This window comes from Numida meleagris, chromosome 3, assembly GCF_002078875.1.
Source record: "Numida meleagris isolate 19003 breed g44 Domestic line chromosome 3, NumMel1.0, whole genome shotgun sequence".
In the NCBI taxonomy this organism is placed as follows: domain Eukaryota; kingdom Metazoa; phylum Chordata; class Aves; order Galliformes; family Numididae; genus Numida; species Numida meleagris.
In genome coordinates, this window is record NC_034411.1 from 90,590,600 (window position 1) to 90,611,773 (window position 21,174).

At 35.2% G+C, this 21,174-nt stretch overlaps 1 protein-coding gene across 4 annotated transcripts in view; it reads left to right on the forward strand.

The window, feature by feature from the left end:
* The window catches only part of CSMD1 (CUB and Sushi multiple domains 1), a 1,076,183-nt gene that overhangs the window by 957,284 nt on the left and 97,725 nt on the right, over positions 1-21,174 (forward strand). For all 4 annotated transcript variants that reach the window (XM_021390293.1, XM_021390292.1, XM_021390294.1 and 1 more), the window contains 5 exons: positions 3,126-3,314; positions 10,509-10,686; positions 13,171-13,316; positions 14,814-14,894; positions 15,062-15,175. In XM_021390293.1, coding sequence (XP_021245968.1) covers positions 3,126-3,314; positions 10,509-10,686; positions 13,171-13,316; positions 14,814-14,894; positions 15,062-15,175 — 708 coding nt within the window. The remainder of the gene's footprint in view (positions 1-3,125; positions 3,315-10,508; positions 10,687-13,170; positions 13,317-14,813; positions 14,895-15,061; positions 15,176-21,174) is intronic.

Genomic DNA, 21,174 nt, shown 5'->3' on the forward strand with positions numbered 1-21,174 from the left:
TTGCTATCCTGCCTATGTGAAGGTGCTTATCTATGAATAATTCTACGTAACATTTTTGTAAAACACATATTTTTTTTTTGCTTCCTATTGAACTACTAAATATTTAAATATTTGAAGGAATATATCTCCAATATGCAGAAATGTACTTTTACTTTGTATCTCAGTGAATGTTAATAATAAAGATTATCTCTGAATTTTCATCATGCTATTTTGTATTAATTAAATATAAATTTGAGGACTTTGAAAACATAAACCCCAACATTAAATATGATCAATCATTAGTGTGATTTTTTTTTGCATGGAGATATCTCTGGAAGGAACATTTTTGGTACATTTTTGTTCATTTTCTAGATCTTGCTGATTTTCACTGGCTTGATAGTCTTCCAGTAATTCTCTATCTATTTTTTTTTTCATCAGATTATTTTTGAATAGCATAAGATATATATGAAAATGTTATTTCATAAAATTTTAATGAATGAATGATAATCTTATATGTTATTAGAAAAGTTACTATACTGTTTACGTGTGAAAATATTTCAACAGTTGCTATGATTGTGTGCTGATGTGTTTTTGAACTCATTGTACAATTTAATTGATGTGCAAGCTGTGATATTGACAGTCAACTGAAGTATAATCCATCGCAGTAATGCACATGCTTAACCTCAATTTTTGAAGTCTGGGTTGCTACATGGTATTCATAATGCTGGAAAAATTGATTTTTGTTCTACTGCAGTTGCATTCATTCTTACTACATGACACATAGAACAGAAAATGAATATTCTAAGAAAAATGTTGTTCCAGATTTTTATGCTGCTACTAATTGTATACTTCCATATTAATTTAAAAAAAAAAGGAAATTACACTACAAACTATTCTGCAGATATGCACATTTTTATAAACGTAGTTTAATTTTGGACATCACAAAAATTTTATTTTCCTAAATCATTTTACCATTTCTTACCAATAGATATAATCCTATGATTCTATGATGTATTATTTGGAATGAATTGTATTTTCATTTATCAGAGAAGTAAAAAAAAATAGCTGAAAATTTCTGTGGTAAATTTTAATTTGAGAGTAGTAGTGCAAAATTGATCGATCACTTATTGATTTTGGTCAGATTTACTATTAGTTTCATTCTGTGAAGCTTTTGAATACAACATTGCTGCAACCAGAAAAAAGATTGTTTTGATTTCAGACTTGAGAAATGTAAAGGGAGGACAAACCAATTTGAAGAAAATGTTTGATACACTCATTAAATTGTGTTACAGTGAGGTACTCTGTAACTATAACCATCCTATTTATTAAATGAATAAGTTCTATGTATCTTGAGTATCCTGTTATAAAACTATTACTTCCCATAACTTGGGCACCAGGTCTGAGCCTAGAAATTTATTAAAGACTATATGATTTATAAAATAATCCATCATTTTTAGCCACAGATGATTGTCTAATCAGACCAAGGGAATGTCATTGTTATTGAAACCAGATTTAGTGAAAGCCTACACTCTATATTTAAACATTGGGAAAATAACAACAGCAACAGCAGTAATAATAACAGTAGTAGTAATCAGAATGAAATAGTTTTACTTTTAATATATGGTAATTTCATATGTCTCCCAAGAAATATTTAGATGAATATATTTTGACACATTGGAGTCAAAGAATGGAATTGGTGTATCATGTTGGAAAAATCTTAGTTTGGAAATCTTGGAAAAATCAATACAAAATGCTACCACAGAATATTTCATCTTCATGCTCTGCACCCAATAGTTCTTTGAGTTTCTTCTTTAAATTGTGATATAGATGTTAGATTGGAAAACTGGGTGATTAGAAACAACATGAAGTTTAACAAAAGAAAATGCCAAGTTCTGCATCTGGGATGTAACAGAAGCACAGATGGGAGACAATTGGTTGGAGAGCAGCTCAGCAGAAAGGGGCCTGGGAGTGCTGGTGACTGCAGCCTCAGCATGAGGCAGCAGCATGCCCTGGCAGCCAAGAGGACAAACTGCATTTTGGAAAGCATTCAGTAGAGCCAGTAAGTTGGTCAAAAGAGGTAAATCTCCCACTATATTTAGCATTGATGAGGTCTCACTTTGGCCATCGTGTGCAGTTCAGGCTCTACAATATAAAAATGATGTTAAGGTCCCTGAAAGCATGCAGAAGAGGGTACCAAAGCTGGTAAAAGGGCTGGAAGGCATCTTAAGGGGAGAGTCTGAGGACACTTGGGTTGTCCACTCTAGACAAGAGGATGCTGAGATGCAACTTTGCTGCTCTCTGCAGCTCCTTGAAGAGGGGAAACACAGGGGAGAGCTGCCAGGCTCCACTCTTAGGAACCAATGTCAGGACATGAGGCGATGGTACAAAGCTGTACCAAAGGGTCAGACTGGATATATTAAAAAAAAAAAATACTTACACTGAGGGTGGTCAAATGCAGATACAAGCTTTCTAGACAAGTGTTTGATCATAGAATCATAGAATCACCAAGGTTGGAAAAGACCTACAAGATCATCCAGTCCAACCGTCCACCTGTCACCAGTAGTTCTCACTAAAATGCCCTATGTCTGTCAGTATTCAAGAGGCATTTGGCTTTAACTTTTGATTAGTCCCGAAGAGGTAAGGCAGTTGGACTAGGTGAATTTTGAATGCCTTTTACAACCGAACTTTTCTCATTCTCTTCTATGCTATGCTATTCTATTCCATGCTATTCTACTCCATTCCATTCTGCCATTACTCAAGAAAACTACTTCTGCCTTTTAGGTGCTATTTCTCTCTACTGAAAATAGAGGAAGTCCAAAACAAATGTCACATTGTGGTTAGACACTTGGATTTGATGATCTTTGAAGATTTCAAATTAATTATTCTTTTCTGTTCTAAAATAGTAATTCATTCTATTCCAGATTTTTATTTTTCCTTTGCTTTGTCTCAGGCTTGTTCTTTGACTTCTTCTTAAAGATCTGAATGGTTCAAATGGATGATTTATCCCTATGTGTTTTATTCATTCTGGTACTGAATTTTGGCATTACAGTATTGTCTTGTTATGAAATGCAGTACAGAATTTATATTAATGGCTGCTTCTTGTGTTGAGAGCTGACTAAGCATTAAAAAATACTTTTATCTTCCAGCTTATGAGTTACAGAACTGCCCGGATCCTCCTCCTTTTCTGAATGGATATATAGTCAACTCTGATTACAGCGTAGGTCAGTCAGTGTCATTTGAATGCTATCCTGGATATGTTTTGAGGGGGCAGCCTGTTCTCACATGCCAACATGGGATCAACAGGAATTGGAACTATCATTTCCCCAGATGCGAAGGTAACCTTCTGATAGTTTGCTTGCTTCAGAACTGATAGTACTTAAAGAATAGGAATAAATGCAAATAAAACAGATACCATTTCCTTATAAATATGTTTTAATTTAAATTTGAGTTATACCATTTTCATTCTTTATGTTGAAACAAAATAAATATCATAAAAATGTACATAATGTTAAAATATAAGCTTGTGCTTTTTTGCTGATTTGGTACAGAAAATTCCTTAAAACAACTGTAGCTATCTTTTGGCTAAGATGAACCTATTAGATAATTCCATATCCTAATGAAGGATATGTGCTGTAAATATTGCTCCTCTGAACTAACATAGTGAGTGACATGGATGTGGATTTGTTTTGATTCTTCAGGTATTGAGAAATTGCCTAACGTCATTTAAAATCTGATCTGGAAAATTGTCTTTTATTTTATAGTGAATTTAAGATTTTGTGAAATAGATGTAGGTGTAAGATAGAGTCACTTTGAAGCAGTTCTATAAAATAAGTTGAACTAACTGTCAGCAGGGCAGTAGGACCTGGGGAACTGATAGCTGGTAGCACACATTTACCAACAGCTGTGTCCTGTACAATTAATTTAACATGTAAGCACAGATAGAATATTTTAACAGAGAACATGAAGTTATAGCTCAGAAGTACTAAGAGTTTGTAAAACATAAAGTTTTGTGTAGTCTGATGCATTTTAATAGCTTTATTTTTCCAATTTGTAAACATTCATTTTGTTTGTTTTTTCCCTCCACAAGAAATGAGTGCATTTGTTTAGGGTAGTACATTATGTGCTATATAATCACAGTGCTACATCAGCAGATAGTAGTTTTGACATGAATAATAATTTAAGAAATGGAATAACACATTTTAGGTCAAAAACTCCTTCAAAGATAGAGCACAGGAACAGAGATTCGTTCACTTTCATTTATCTCCCAGTTCTGGGAAAAATCTCATATTATAAGGAATAAAAAGTTTTTCAAAGGACCGATGCCCCGAGTCTCTGTAGGGAAAGGAATAATTGCTGGCTCTTCCTAAAAGGAGAAGAACTTTTCTCAGTTAATATATGAATTAGATTAGCTTCCTAAATAACCCAAAGAAAAGATGCATTCAGTTCATGGGAAATACTGAAGGAAATTGAGGTTTTTTACTTACCATGTTGTGGAAGATGAACCAGTGTTTCATGACTGTGTCCTCTGAAAATCCTTTAAAGATCAAATAAAATCAGGTGGCAGTTTAGCTGCACTATGAGAAACTGCTTTAGAGAAGAAGTTTACATAAACGTAGATGAAATGAACAACTATCACTGTTTTCTCCTGGAAGAGACAATGGATACAAATGTCTAGGCTGAGCATTTGGCATTGGGATGAGAAATGCCATGCTCATGACATCAACAGTTCAATTAGGAAGTGGTACATTTCTGAATATATGGGATTATTAAATTTTGTTTTATTTTCATATTAAAGGACAGTTTTATTGCCAGAAACTTATGTTGTTTTGCATTTACAGACAAATACTAAAATATTTCCAATATTGAATGTTGCTGGAAAGTTTCTAGCATATGAGAGAATATGTGATTTCTGTATAGTCAGAGTACTATTACTGTAACAAGTCAATCTACTCCAATGTCTTCCATTTTTTTCTGTTCTTTTAATAAGAACAACTGAAAGGAAGTGTGGGCATTTTTCAAGAACTTGAATTTCAAATGATATGTGCTAATAATTTAAAACCTATTTCAAAATATTAATTTGTCTTCACTTTAGGGAGAATGAGTTAAAAAAAAGTAGATTTCAACATAACCAATGAATTAATTATTAAATAATGATTATTAACTAATGACTTCATTCTAATAAACTGTAGCTGTCATTATGTTGTGAATAGACAGCAATGGACAGCACAGGCATCTCTTATAAAAAGCACATCTCCCAAAGGAAAAAGATTGGAAGGGCATGAGAAAATATACTTCTTTGGGCTAATACTTTCCTTACAGATATGCAATGCGATAATGTACTATGACGCATCCTTGTCATAGTGGTGGATTATAACTTATAATGATATATATTGCTTCTTTATTTTTCTGGCAAAGGTTAAAAATTTACTTCTGGCATGTCTATATAAAAGATGGGAAACATATTCTCCCAAACCTTGTAACTAAAAGTGTTTGTAACATTCCTTTTATGTTACCTGTCTTGTGTTGCTCTGAGAGATTCTGTTGACTACTGTAGCTAACTTCTGTATTTATTTTAGAGGATTCCTTCAGGCTAAAGAATATTCTTGACTACTTCAGTTATATGCTTTTTTTCCAAAGGCTGCTGACTTTAGGTGCCTCTTGAATTAGATGGTAAATGAATGGGAGGCTTGGAGATTTCACTTATCCATTTAAATGCTTTACAAGTCCTGTTTTAGGTACATAAGCTCTTCCATTTAATGTGATCTGCAGTTGCATGTGACTTTTTAATTAAAAACAGCATTTTACAAATTATTTTTCCTTGTATTTTTACGAAAATTAATAATTAATTTTTAATTCTAAAAAAAAAAAAAATTCAAAGATGAGGAAGGTATATTCAAAGAATGTATTTTTATTCAAAGGAGGTTGGTGTAGGGATTGCATTTTATCAGTGTTTTAAAAAAAATTACAAGCTTATCCATGGTAAAAATACACTCATAACTAATATGTAATATACATTCTTCCTCAAGATAAATATGTAAAATTATCCTCTAAAGAGTAATATAGGAGTGTAAAGGATGATGGTAGAATATTATTAATGTATGTTCCAGTGCTAGGGTGAAAAGAACAGTTAGAGTTACTAGTAACTCTATCAAGTAAAGCATAAAGACTTGTCTGGAAATAATGATTCCATTATTAAAATTGTTAAAAGTATCTAAAGAGTGTATGGAAGATATGAAATAATTACTTGATAAATTAACAGTGTGAGTTCTTCATATAGAAGATATGAATAACTTTCTCTCCCTAATGATAATAATGATGTATTTAGATCTAAATCTTGCAGCCTGATGATACAGATTTTTACAACCCATTATAATATTTTGTGCCCATCAGATACCATATGCCTTATTATCTTGCCTAAAATAAAATAATAAAATGCTCTAAAGGACATAAAAAGATAAGAGAATATACATTTCCCTCTTCCCATTTTGTTTGACCAATACTCTTTGAGCTGCTAGAGTAAAAAGACACATTAGATACCAAAGCCGTATTCTTTCTACATCCCTTTAGTCTACTTATAAAATTTCAGCAAACATTAATTTGAAATGTTTATCAGTGTGAAAGCATTTTTTTCATATGCCCTGAGATTTCTAGACAATTTATAATCTGTTATTTTTGAACACTGTTATTATGCTAACTGTATTTTGTATTTTTTTTAGTATAATGGATTTTTTTCTAGCTATATTTCATTCATTTAATTACTATTATTTATTATTAAGTTGTTGGCCTTTTCAGGTGGGATCACTGATATCTTAAAAAGATAAATAGAAAATTTTTAACTCAAAAATACCATTTTTTTTAGCATGTATTTTTTTGATCCTTTATGTAATGGTAAATCGGAAACAAAAAGTTAAACTGAGTGGATACTTAAGAAAGGTAACTGTTACATCTTTCATTTTGGAGAAATAATCTTCCAGCTTCCTCTCTTGGTAAGGAATGAGCTCAGTATCACAAGTCTCTTTCATTACATTTCATTACTGGCCTGTAACAAACTCTGCATTTTTATGTCATGAAATTAAAGGTTTTTCTTCATGTCTAATAAGCAGCTTCACCTTTATGTAATCAGATAAACTGTGTGTGGGATTTCTGTGCTTTTGGAACATATATAGAAATTAATTTCTTTTTCTAATGAAAGCAGCAGAAGAAGCTAGCCACCTTTGTTAGCTAGTGTTGTGGCAATTTAGTTATTAAAAAGATATCTTAAAACACTGATAAGACAAATAGAAATTCTACATCTAGGACTTGGAAAAATACTGAAATATTATCTGATATTGGAAATATATTGGAAAAAATATTGGAAAAATATCTAATAAATTTGGATGTCACCTTTTGTGACAAATCAAATTGAAAACAAAAAAGTTATCTTTATATCCAACTGTATTTCTATCCAGCCGTTTTGCTTTCACCTTGTAAGAGATGAAATGCCTGATCAAATGTATTCACTTTTTACATGAGAATATGACTGGATTTCATCTAGTCTAGTGGTGATTAGAAATAGTTATTTGGTATCAGAAGAGCCTGTAGTTTGGGCATTTGTTTGCTTTTCTTGTTGGTGGAGTATTTTTTGTGTTGGTGTTGTTTTGTTTTGTGTGGTTGTTTGTGTTTTTTTTTCTGTTTCTTGTTAATTGTTTGTTTTGTTTTTAAGTCGAACACAAAATGAAGACATCATTGGAGTCTTAAAAGTACTTTAGAATAATTACATGGTATTCCTGAGTAGTGATATAAATGCAGCACTAAGGGGCTTAGCAGCCTTATATCTTTTTTATTTCTTACTCCATTTTTACTACCTAGAGCAAAATACTTTCTGAAAGGATACTGAACACACATAGAATATTTATTAAGGAGTTTGATATGAAACATAGTGCATTATTTCTATCTAATTTTCTGTTTCGTGTGATGTTCAAGGATCTTTGGAGAACACAGTCATCATCTTTGTGTATTGCTTATTCAACTGAATTTTGGCTATGTCACATTTGACATTTTATTGATCTTTCTAACAATGGTATAGGAGAAATTAGACTATTTTAGTGAGAGACAGTCAATCTGCTTTGAGCAGTATAAGAGAACATTGAAACCAAAAGTGAAAAATACGTTCAATCATGGATATTAATAAACCAATCAGAAATATAATAAACATAGAATGTATTCAAATATAAAAGTTCAATCAGAAAAATCCCGTATCTTAACCAGAACTTGAAGGATTTTCACCTTGTCGCTATATTAGTATAAGGAAGTGATTTTTGAGGTGTTAAGTATACTTGTTGAGCAGTTTTTGCTGTAAGGGGAACTGTGGAGAGAACAGAGTAGCTTTCTTAGAAGAGGCTATCTGAGCATGACTGAATAGTACAGGTTGACAGAAAAGTAAAAAATTGGCTCATCAGATTTTCATCATAGAACCAGCAAAGCTGACTTAGCCTGTGCTTGCAACAAGGAATTGGATATATAAACAATCTTTCTTTATCCTGATATGTTTTCCTTTATTGGGTTATAGTTCAGAAGCATATGTTCTAAGATGGGAAGATGTGTTGAATGCATTGTGCTGGCTAGTATTATTATGGATAAAGAAAGTGAATTGGTCCATGAATTGATGAAAGCCTCTGGTTAACCTGTCCTGTATAAGCAGAGGCTACTAAGAGGATTAATCCAAAAAGGGCTACCTGTCAGCTAGAAAGATGACCCCTCTATTGCAACATCATATCGAATCATAACTGCCTTAAATTATATAGGAAATGTGACACATTTGTATTTCTTACTCCATTTTTCTTTTTCCTTTTCTTTTCCTTTCCATTTTCCTTTTATTTCTTTTTTTCTTCTTCTTTTTAAATTCCTTTCTTTCATTTTTTTCCCTTTTCCTTTTTCCCTTTGCATTTTGTTTTTCATCACATGTTGAGAAGAGAAAAGAAAATGAAGAGGGTCTGGAGTAAAGGAACACTGACAATAATAACATAAACTTTGTGCTAAGAGCTATTGAGAAAAGTTCCAGAGTTAGGCTGAATTCCCACAAGTGCAGTTAAGGTCTCAGTCTTCTGCTGTATGGCATAATGGTCGTACGTCTGCTATGCCTGCATCCTGAATCAGTCATTTTCTCAAAACTGAAATGGAAAAGAAAGCATATAGTTCTGTATTTAAAGATCTGAACCCAGTCTGAATGACTATCTTGTTACTGAAGTTATCTTTCAGCTTATTTTTTGTGATTAGGGAGTGGAAAGCTTTGTAGGAACTTGAAATAGTGTGCTGTGATTGGCATGGGAGTTGTGAAACCATAAATCTGTGCCAAGACATAATTTCTCAAGTTTTTTTTTTTTCTTAGCTCTATCCCAGTGAATAGATATCACAGCATTTCTAGTAGGGCCTCCGGAGGACTTGAGAAAATTACTTGCTCTGTACAGTGAGAAGATAGCACACAGATGCCAGGAATCATGCTGGAATGACAGATTCCTAGCTGAGGGACAGAAACAGGATCCCAGGGTGGTTTTGGCCATTGGGATGCAGATCTGAGGTGCAAAGCAAGCCAGCCTTATTGAGCTCTCACTCTCATGTAGAGACTTTGTGTATCTAGAAAGCCAATATGGTTACTTGGGTCCCAAAATGTAGAGACACAACTTCCCAGGACAAGAGGGAATGGCCTTAAGTTGTGCCAGAGGAGGTTCAGGTTGGATATTAGGAAAAATTTCTTCTCATAAAGAGAGGTCAGACATTGGAACAGGCTACCCAGGGAAGTTGTGGAGTCACTGTCCCTGGAGGTGGTCAAGAAAAGTGGAGATGTGGCACTTGGAGACATGATTTAGTGGGCAATAATGGTGGTAGGTGGACAGTTGATTTTGTTTATCTTGGAGGTGTTTTCCAATCTTAATGATTCTATGATTCTAAGATACTATTATATATTTTCAATTAAATAAACCACTTTTTCATACCTTGGACTTGCCTACAGATCTCATTCAGCAAGAATATTCTAAGTTGTGTCTCCATTTGACTTGCCAAAAAGAATTATCAGCATGCAAACTGCAATTGAAGTACCTATAAATGTGGCTAAAAACTGTTAAAAAATAAAGTTTAGATGGCATTTGTGCTAATGGAACCACTATCAGCCATTTATTCAGAACTGATTTGCAGTTCAGTAAGGGTTCAGTTTTATGAAAACATGGAAGATTTTTTTTGCTTATTTGTTTTTAGTCTTAAATGCAAAATGAAGATATCACTTTATAAATGTGTCTTAACTGTTTCATTAGAAGCAGCATCTCCATTAGATTTTGATGGATTCTAAGCAATAAAAATCTGAAACACATCAGGAAAACTTATTTCTTAGAAGTATCAGTATTTTTATCTCAGAGAAGCAAGCAACCAAGGAAAAAATGCTGTCTTATGACCTAGATTGGATTGTTCAGTGAAGCTGTTAGAATTTGGAAGCATTTTGGTATGTTACTTTTAACTCAAAAAAGTATTTATTAATTTTTCATTTGTTTTCTTTCCAGCTCCTTGTGGCTATAATGTATCTGCTCAGAATGGTACAGTTTATTCCCCAGGATTTCCAGATGAATACCCAAATTCCAAGGACTGTACTTGGTTGATTGTTGTTCCTCCAGGCCATGGGATTTATATTAATTTTACTTTACTCCAAACCGAACCTGTGAATGACTACATTGCTGTTTGGTATGTGATTTAAAAAAACAACAACATGACCTCTTTCTCAATGATATGTTGAAAGCTCACTGTCCCAAGCTTCGCTGTTTGCTTATTATTGCCCTTTAGATTGTTATGTATGGTCAAGAACCACATATACAAGAAGCTCTACATACAAATAAATAATGTGATATATCATGGTATGAATGGATAATATTATTGTTTTAAAAGTACTTTGAAACATGCTCAGTTATCATTCAGGTCTTCTTTGAGCTTCTCAATGTGCATAGGAAGATACAAGTTATATTTCATGGTAGTTGCGTGTAACTTGTTTTCCAAATGAGACCATGTGAGGTCAAAGTGTTGTAAAAAAGCTCCATCACGTTGAATTATGTGTTCCACGAATATAGGAGGCTATATCTGTTGGTTGCAGGCAAAATTTTTTGACATTTTTTAGGTGTTAATTAACTTAGGCATTAATTAAGATTTTCTAATCTCTTAGTAAGGCTGATAGCCATACTATCTATATTTCTCAAACCAGGGTTTCAGCACTTGTACCTCTACATCTGTCAGCTTCATACTGTATGTTCCCATTCTCCAAACTTGTATTTCTTATCCCCTAAACCCATCTCAATTTTGTGTTTCCAAATGGAAAATTTGGTCTCAGGGCTGCCAATGTTATTTTGTAAGAATTTACTGCATTGTAAGGCAGGCAGGTATGATGATGTCTCTGATAAAAAATTCTTACATATTCAACTATACCCGTGCCTCGTCCTTACTCCACATTATGTGCAAAATGACCTCTCTCTCCTCTGTGCTGCAGATAGTTTGCACAGAATATGAAATGTAAGTTACTCTTTTTTGAGTCAGCTGCTTCCATCTGCCAGTTAGTCCATTGTTTCTGTACTTACTCCTGAGCAGGGTGAGTTGTTTTTTTTTGTTTCTTTGGGTTTTTTTTTTGTTTTGTTTTGTTTTGTTTTTCAGATAATAATGCTAAATACCATACAGGGAAAATCTAATCAGGTTATAAAAGGTATGTGTGACTATTTATGAACTGCAACGTAGCTACTGTTTGTATTTGAATTAACATGGAATTCACGTCAAAAATGCATCCTAGCTTGTCCTGTCCTCTCTGATGTGACAAACAAAAACAATGCTGGATTGATTAATTCTCTTTTTTAAGCCTAAGCTGCTAAATCCTAAAATCATGCTAACTTCTTGAACATATTTAGCTAAACTATGTGCTGAATCCCTCAGTTAGATTCTTTCAGTAAACATTTTAAAATAATTATTTTAGAGCTTATTTATCACAGTTCCTGATTGCCCATAAATCACAAACATACTTTATTTACAACTTTAGAGTTATTTTCTGACATATCAGTGATGGGAGTAGGCTGTTTAGTGTAATTGTGTTTGTGTCATTCATATGTATGACATTCACTTCTATATAAAAGGTCAAACTTTTTTTTTTTTTTTTGAAAACAAGAAAAAAGCTATAGCTGACTTGGCATAGAAATGTATTTTCTTCAAATAAATTATTAGGTTCCTATTCAATATTCATTACTTTGACAATTATTTACAAGGCAGGAGGAAGCTGAAAATACATTTTTATGCCAAGTCAGCTGTAGTTCATTTTTTCTTACTGTCACTGATACTAGAGCTGAAATTGGAAGCCTGGATAATCTTGATACACTGAATAAGAAAATAATAACTGTATTTTTTAAAAATACAAGTTGTATTGCAAGCTGGATACACGACATATCCTTTTTTAAAAACTTGAACTAGTTTCTCCATACAGTGGATATTTCTTTTTATAACCAGCTTATCTTGATAGATTTATAGATTTGAAACAGACAAAAATGAGTTAATGCTTGCTTTTTAACCATGCAGCTATAGGTGAACTAATATCCCTCTAGTTTCAAGACAGTGAAAGGTCAAAAGCTAAATGCTTCCTGAGAGCTTCTAGGTAATATCCAGCCATCTGAAACACGTATCACAAAAGGTTTTTGATTCTGTTTAGATTTGTTATTTGTAATATACAAGACCACAGACTATTGTCACAGAGCTCTAAAAGTTCTTCAGTGATTAAAGCAGTGGTTTTATTTATTTACTCTAGCTGTTCAGAGCTGAATGTTGTACATGATGATGATGAAAATCAAAGCAGCATGCTTTCATTGTACTATTTCCCTTTGGTTATCTATCCTACTGTTAAGAAATGTATAACCTTTCTTTTGGCTTTTTTTTTCCCCTTCTTCCTCTACTCCCTATAGATGTCAACAAATTTCTTATCCCTGGAAATACAAAGTTATAACTAACTCTTGGTCTCTCAAAAAATACTAGGTTTGGAATACAGAAAGAAGATTATGTTGGTAGAAATAAAAATAAATGTATTCTAAATCATTAGAAAAAAACATTCTACAAAAAATATAACTTACATTACAGAGAAAAGAGACTAGTAATTTAAATGTGAACGGTTGTGTTTCTTCAGCTGATTTTTCATCTTTGCTTTTCTAGGGATGGTCCTGACCATAATTCACCTCAGCTAGGAGTGTTCAGTGGGAACACAGCTCTGGAAACAGCTTACAGTTCCACCAATCAAGTCCTCCTCAAATTTCACAGTGATTTTTCAACAGGAGGATTCTTTGTCCTCAATTTTCATGGTCAGTTTGCTTCATATGATCAATGTCTAATTACCACAATCAATAAGTGAATTTTAAAAAGAATTCTTAACTACGGGAGGTATTGATTAAATACATTTACAGGGCTTACCAGGGCTTCATAACTTTGCTACTTTTTAAAAAATAACAGTATAGATTAGTTTTTAAAACTACACATTAAAAAAAAAATCTTAAAATCCATTTTTACTTTTGAATAAACAATATTCTATTACTAATATTAATGATTGCTATCTAATATAATGCTTTCAATTGTTTAATTTATTTAGCCCACTTATTTATCAATTAATGTATGCTGCTGTAGCAAAAATCTTCACCAGCTTATTAATTTGGGGATCATTTATAGAAAGCTTGATGGGATGGATTTGGAGCGTTGAACAGCAGCTTTAAGTTTAATGACTAGTAAAGTACTGTATTCAAAGTTAAAGTCATGTCTGTAGCTGTGGCCCTGCAAACTAGGCAAATTAGGCCTCTAACTCAGGCATGAAATACAGTTTCAGTTCTAGTTCTAATTCTGAATTCTGACTCTGAATTCACTCAGATTTTGTATATTAATTTGCTACTGTTTTGGTTTGAAATTCAGAAAGATAGAGTGAATTAATTCACAAGGCCAGGAGGCAGTGCCACAGAAAGAGTGTACCTGAAGATACCTGTCTGCGTGGAGTAGTCTTCACAGAATTAGTACTCAGATTCTGCAAAATTTTTCTTGCCTATGTTTTTCTCACAAAAGATGTGATGTATGTCAGCCTAATGTCTAGACTCTAGAGTATTTATCTGAGGAGCAAAGCTTAAAGTACCAGGCTTTAGACATCATGCAGGGATCTCACACGTTCCAGGACTGTGTCTGCACAGCAAACTACAGGGAATGGTCAATGTCAGTTATTGAACTGATCACATTCCTTATGAGAATGCTCATAATTCTTTTAAATAGATTTGAAGAGTGGAGACAGCATTTTGTTTAAGCATTGCTATTGTTTTCTTTTGCTTAACTTGTAAACATTATGTTACTTTACAGTTTCTTTTTAAAGTCAAGATAGATACCTTTACCTGAGAAACCTTAGTTTTTCCAATATTTAAATCAAGAATTAATATAACAAGCCAGAAATGTAACTGATATTTACAGATTTTTCAGGAAATTGAAGTAATCTGTGATTAGCCTTATGATGGGCTGTAAAGGCAGCCTCATGAAGCAGCAGCCTTGTAGCTGCAAATACGTCCTCATAAGTGTCACAACTGCATTCAGTCCCACAATGGATCTATCTATAACTATGTAGGCAGAGTAGTATACTATCTATACTGACAATAAATATATTATCTCTCTCTATATATATAATGTCATGACATTTAAATTGGAAAATCTTTTAACTGAGAGACTATGATTTCTAGTGTAGCTTTGGTAATTTGGCAGGTGTAAATATGAAATTATTTTTCTGTAAAATAACTCTTAACAGTACTTAATCTTATTTTCACTTAAATTTGCAGCGTATCAGCTGAAGAAGTGCCAGCCGCCACCAATAGTTCCACATGCAGATTTGTTTACAGAAGATGATGACTTTGGAATAGGTGATAAAATAGTGTTATCTCTCTTTTCTTTCTTATGTTTTCACCTGAATTTCAACAAAACTATTAATATATTTCACCCTTCACTTGAGATATTTGTATGTTTATATTTGAGGTTTTCTTTTTGATTTTAAACTTAAAGATTTTTTTGTTGTTAATAACTCTTTCAGGAGATTTTGTCAAGTACAAATGCCATCCTGGTTTTACCCTTGTTGGACAAGATATATTAACCTGCAAACTGAACACACAGTTGCAGTTTGAAGGATCTTCTCCAATTTGTGAAGGTAAATAATTGCTTGTGTGAATGTCACAGGATTAGAATGCATTCTATTTTATCTTCCTAATTATTAAGCATGAAATCTAGCTCACTATGTTTTCATTAATTTTTAATAGAAAATTTTCCATTTATTCCTTCAATATCGTAGAAGTACGTACCAATTTCCAATTGATCTCTAAAATTTTTGGAGAGATATCCAGTACTTTAGAATCAAAAGAAAATTGCCTTTTGAAGGCACTGAGTATCACATGCATATTGAAAAATAGTCTCATTTAATTACATTACCACTGAAAGACTGCTTTTTAAAATTCATTTAAATGACAACACTATTACACAACAAAACAAAGATTCTTTTTTCAGTCTCTGAACAGCTTTAAAAAGTGAAGTGCCTCAAAATTTGTGGGGGGAAAAACATTATTGATGAAATGCCATGATTGAAATTTTAAGGTAGTTTTATTCTGAGAAAGTCAAAATGTGATAAAAAATACTCATATTCATAATGCACTGTGATTACTTTTGAAATATAATGTATTAGTATCAATGGAACATCTTCCATATTATGAGGTAACAACATCCATAAGCACAACGGGTAACACTGAAATTATGATTTAAAAGTGATTTAGGGACTCTTAGTACAAGCTGTATTAGTTTTCTGCTGTTATAATATATCTGATCCATCTGTAAGTAATTAGTACTAATGACCACTTACGCCTGAGAAAACTTCCCCTTTCTTAACTTGAGCATACTGCAACCTAGGATTTGTCACTCACTGGGAAACAATGAGTCCGTGCTTCTACATTGCTTTTGGTTTTCATGACCACCAACATAAAATATGCAAAAGTAATGAGAAAAATATTTATTTCTGCATACTTATTGCTAAAATTGATTCAATTCTTATTGTCTGTTGCTGTTTTTTTCCTAATCATTACATTTCTCTGATCTCAGTGGGATAGTCTAATAAAATGCCATATGCATTCATAGTTGGATCTTTGCCCAAACTCCTGAGAAGACTAAGGTTTTGGCTAGTTTAGGAAAGTATTTAACCCCTGGATATAATGTATCATTGTGTGATAAAAATACCTGAGCCTAGGAATGTTTGAGAGACCAAAAATATAATGCAACTTTTTAACTTAGAACTTTAAAAGTACTGGTAAATGGATGTTAAAGAAACTCCAAAATCGAGGAAGAAAACCCTCTGACTCCAATGTGGTGTTAGAATGTGATATTCCTTTATTCCTCACCATATGTATTGGGCGACTTGACAAGCAAGTACGCTGTCTCAGAGTTTTACAATTAAACAGTTCTAAGTTCTACATTTAAACAGTTAAGACATACATATGCAGTACATTGGCATACATATTCATTCTTTTTCAAGGACTCATCAATATATGCTAGTAGAGAAATCTCCATCTTGAGGATGGTAAATACACAATCATACTCCTATCTCCTACTGTAAAACTAGTAAGATAATGATAGGCTTTTTTAAAATGTTATTTTTTTATTTTATTTAGAAATAATGTTGTTAATGGAATGAACAGTACTTTGTATATTTGGTGGCCAATTAAATTTAAGATTTTAACCATTTATATCACTGTTATACATCTATTCAGAAAAGTTAAAAAAAAAATGACAAAAAAATATTATACCAGCTTACTGAGGTTAGTTTGCAACATCACAATCTACACTTCCTACCAAATTACAGCAGAAGAGAAAACATGCAGTTGATAAGAACAGATACACTGGATCAAACCAGAAATCCATGTATGTCATGATCCATATGTGTCACTGGCCAATAATGATTTAGTGACGACCATATGATCATTGCAAGCATGAAATGAATTAAGACCACCAACAAACTGTAGCTAAGCCACTCAGGCTAATTTGAATCCTATAGGGATCTCTTCAGTGAATTTATTAAATCCCACTTTGAATCCATGCAAATGTTTTAAATTCACAAAGTTTTATGTGTTTAAATTATGTAATGCATGAAGAAGTTTCCCCTTTTGTTTGATTTGAAGCTGACACTTTCTGTTTTCACTTCATGTCTTCTTTCAGGGAAAGAAAGAGTACTGAGTTATTTTCTATTCACCATATTTATGGCATGATTCTACAATCCAGAATATATTTCATAACTTTACTAATTTTTGTCATCTTTCTCAATACTTTTTCCAATCTTCCTCTATTTCTTTTGAGGTAATGGATTATGGAACTGCGGTACTATCTGATCCTAATAGACTTGGAAAAAATTGCTACTTGCTATGTAATTTGCATTGTTTTTCAAACAATTTTCTGAATGTCTTCTTGTATTTCTCCATCTTATCCATTGTAGTTTGAGATTGTTTATATTATCTTTATTTGGATTAGCTTCGCATTTTTGTAAGATGTCAGAAAATATTTCATTTTTCTGAGCTGTGTCACTATGTTGTAGTAGACAAATATGTTTATATGATAGAAAACCAGATTCTAGGAAATTATGTACAAAACACATCTGCTGACATACCTAAAAGGCAAGAAAAATCAGTCTCAGTGACCACTTCAACATCATTCTTAATTCATGACCTTCAGAGCAGCTGTAATTGTATCATACCATACTTTTCTTACAGCTCCCTTTCCTCTCCTGTTTAAACAGAAGATAGAGCACTGGGCTGTCTGAGGACAGGCTTTCTCATTATGCTTGGTACCATGATAATGTTCCAGGTGTTGTCCAACGTACAGAGCCCTAGGCACCCTACAGAAAATATTCTCGCATAAATTAGTTTGCCAGCAAGATGCTGAGCCTTTGACATGACCTCAGATTTTAGGGCACCCTCAAATTCTTCCAATAGCAAAAATGAGAGAAGACAGTAAGTTTCAGTTTTAGAAGGTAAAATATATGAAAAGGTACAGTGTGGAAAGAAATGACAAATGAGCAGATCCCATTGGATGATACCTGTTAGGAGCTTGGTTACAACCCTTTCACTTTCAAGGGATTAAACACTCAGGTCATCTACCTGAGCTTGCACAAAACATTTGGTACTGTCTTGCATGACATCCTTCCCTCTAAATTGCAGAGAGAGACATGAATTTAATGGATGGACCACTAAGTGGATAATGATTTAGCTGGATGGATGCACTCAAAGATCTGTGTTCAACAGCTCAATGCCCACCAGTGATAGTGGTGTTCTTCAGGGATTGATATTGGGTCTGGCATTATCTTTGCTGGTGAATGGACGGTGGGATTGAGTGCACCCTCAGCAAGTTTGTGGTCAACACACTGGCAGGAAGGGATGCCATCCAAGGAGTCTTGAGAGGCTTACTAGGTGGGCCTGTTTGAACTTCATGAAATTCAGCAAGGCAAAGCACACAGACCTACATCTGGGTTAGGGCAAGAAGCAAAAATACAGGCTAGGTGGAGAATGGATCAAGAGCACCTCTGCCGACAAGAATTTGGGAGTACTGGTGGATGAGAAACTAAATATGAGCCAGCAGCATGCACCTGCAGCCCAGAAAACCAACTGTATTCTGGTCTGCATCAAAAAGAGAGGTGGCCATCAGGGAGAGGGAGGTGATTCTTCCCTTCTCTACTCTGCTCTTATGAGATCCCACCTGGAGTACTGCATTCAGCTCTGTGGCTTCAACATAAGAAGGACATCGACCTGTAAGTGCAGGATCCAGAGGAGTCCATGAGGACAATTAGAGGGCTGGAGCACCTCTCCTACAAAGACAGGCTGAGGAAGTTGGGTTTCTTTAGCACAGAGAAGAGAAAGTTCCACATCCTACTGAGGCATTCCAGTATTTAGAGGGAGCCTAGGGGAAAGGTGGAGAAGGACTCTGTCAAGGAGTGTAGTGATGGAACAATGGGTAATGGCTTTAAGCTAAAAGAAGGCAGATTTAGATTAGAGATGGAGAAGAAATTATTCCTCATGAGAGTGATGAAGCGCTGGAACAGGTTGCCCATAGAAGATAGTGGAAGCCCTATCATCCTGGGAGACATTCAAGGCCAGATTGGATGAAGCCCCAGGCAACCCAATCTAGTGGGTGGCAACCTTACCCATGGCAGAGTGCATGAAACTAGATGATTTTTAAGGTCCCATCCAACCCAAGCCATTCCATGATTCTATGAAAATAAAGAGGTATTTATTGGAATGTGTGAAAGACCTGGCTAACCACTAATACAGTTTGTAGAATCATTAAATCATAGAATGCCACTAGGTTGATCAGGCAGGACTTACCCTTGGTGAAGCCATGCTGGTTATCCTGTATCACCTCCCTCTCTTCCATGTGCATTAGCGTACCTTCCATGAGGATCTGTTCCATGATCTTCCCTGGCATGGAGGTAAGGCTGACTGGTTAGTAGTTCCTTGGGTTGCCCTTTCTACCCTTCATAAAAATGGGTGCAACATTGACTTTTTCCAGTCACCAGGGACTTCACCTTATTGACATGATTTTTCAAATATCATTGAGAGTGGCTTGGAGACTACATCAGCCAGTTCCCTCAGGACGCTGGAATGCAGCTCATTGGGACCCACAGACTTATGGATGTTCAGGTTCCTCAGGTGGTCGTGAACCTGATCTTCACTTAGAGCAGGAGCAAAGATCTTCTGCTTCTCCAGCCCCCACCTTCTGACCCATCCACTCAAAGGGAGTGTGATATTCATAGAATCATAGAATGGCTTGGGTTGGAAGGGACCTCAAGATTCATCAAGTTGCAACCACCCTGCCACAGGCAGGGCCACCAACCTCCAAATCTGGTACTAGACAAGGTTGCCCAGGGCCCCATCCAACCTGGTCTTGAACACCTCCAGGGACAGAGCATCCACAACCTCTCTGGGCAGCCTGTTCCAGCACCTCACCACTCTCTCTGTAAAGAACTTCCCCCTGACATCCAATCTAAATCTTCCCTCCTTGAGCTTAAAACCGTTCCCCCTTGTCCTGTCACTATCTACCTGAGTAAAAAGTTGATTCCCCTCCCCCACCTACCAGGGGAGGTGCCCTGCTAGACCTGCTGTTTACAAACAGGGAAGGTCGGTGGGGGATGTGGAAGTTGGGGGCTGCCTTGGACATAGCGACCATGAAATGGTAGAGTTCTCGATTCTTGGTGGAACCAGGAGAGGGGACAGCAAAACTGCTACCTTGGACTTTTGGAGGGCAGACTCTGAATTGTTCAGGAGGCTGGTAGGAAGGGTCCCTTGGGATTTGGTCCTGGAAGGTAAAGGGGTCCAGGAAGGCTGGTTGCTCCTCAAGAAGGAAGTCCTGAAGGCGCAGGAACAGGCTGTCCCCCTGAGCCGCAAGATGAGCCGGCGGGGAAGGAGACCGGCGTGGATGAACTGGGAGCTTTTCCTGAAAAAGGAAAAGGAAAAGAAAAAGAGAATCTACCTCCTGTGGAAGAAGGGACAGGTAACTCAGGGAGAGTACAAAGAGGTTGCCAGGATGTGCAGGGAGAAAATTAGAAAGGCAAAGGCCCAGCTCGAAATCAGTTTGGCTGCTGGGATTAAAGGGAACAAGAAACTCTTTTACAAATATATTAACAGTAAGAGGAGGACCAAGGAGAATCTCCATTCTTTACTGTACGCGGCTGGGAATGTGGCCACTGAGCACAATGAAAAGGCTGAGGTTCTCAATGCCTTTTTTACGTCTGTCTTTAAAAGCCAGACCAGTTGTCCTCAGAGCACTCTACTCTCTGACCTGGAAGTCTTGGATGGGGAACGAAACACACCCCCCATGATTCAGGAGGAAACAGTCAGAGACATACTACTCCACCTGGACTGCCACAAGTCCATGGGGCCGGACGAGATCCACCCGAGAGTGCTGAGGGAGCTGGCAGAAGAGATAGCCAAGCCACTTTCCATCATCTATCGGCGTTCCTGGTCAACTGGAGAGGTCCCAGAAGACTGGAAACTTGCCAACGTGACTCCCATCTACAAGAAGGATCGTAAGGAGGATCCGGGGAACTACAGGCCTGTCAGCCTGACCTTGGTGCCGGGGAAGGTTATGGAGCAGATTGTCCTGAGGGAGATCACGCGGCAT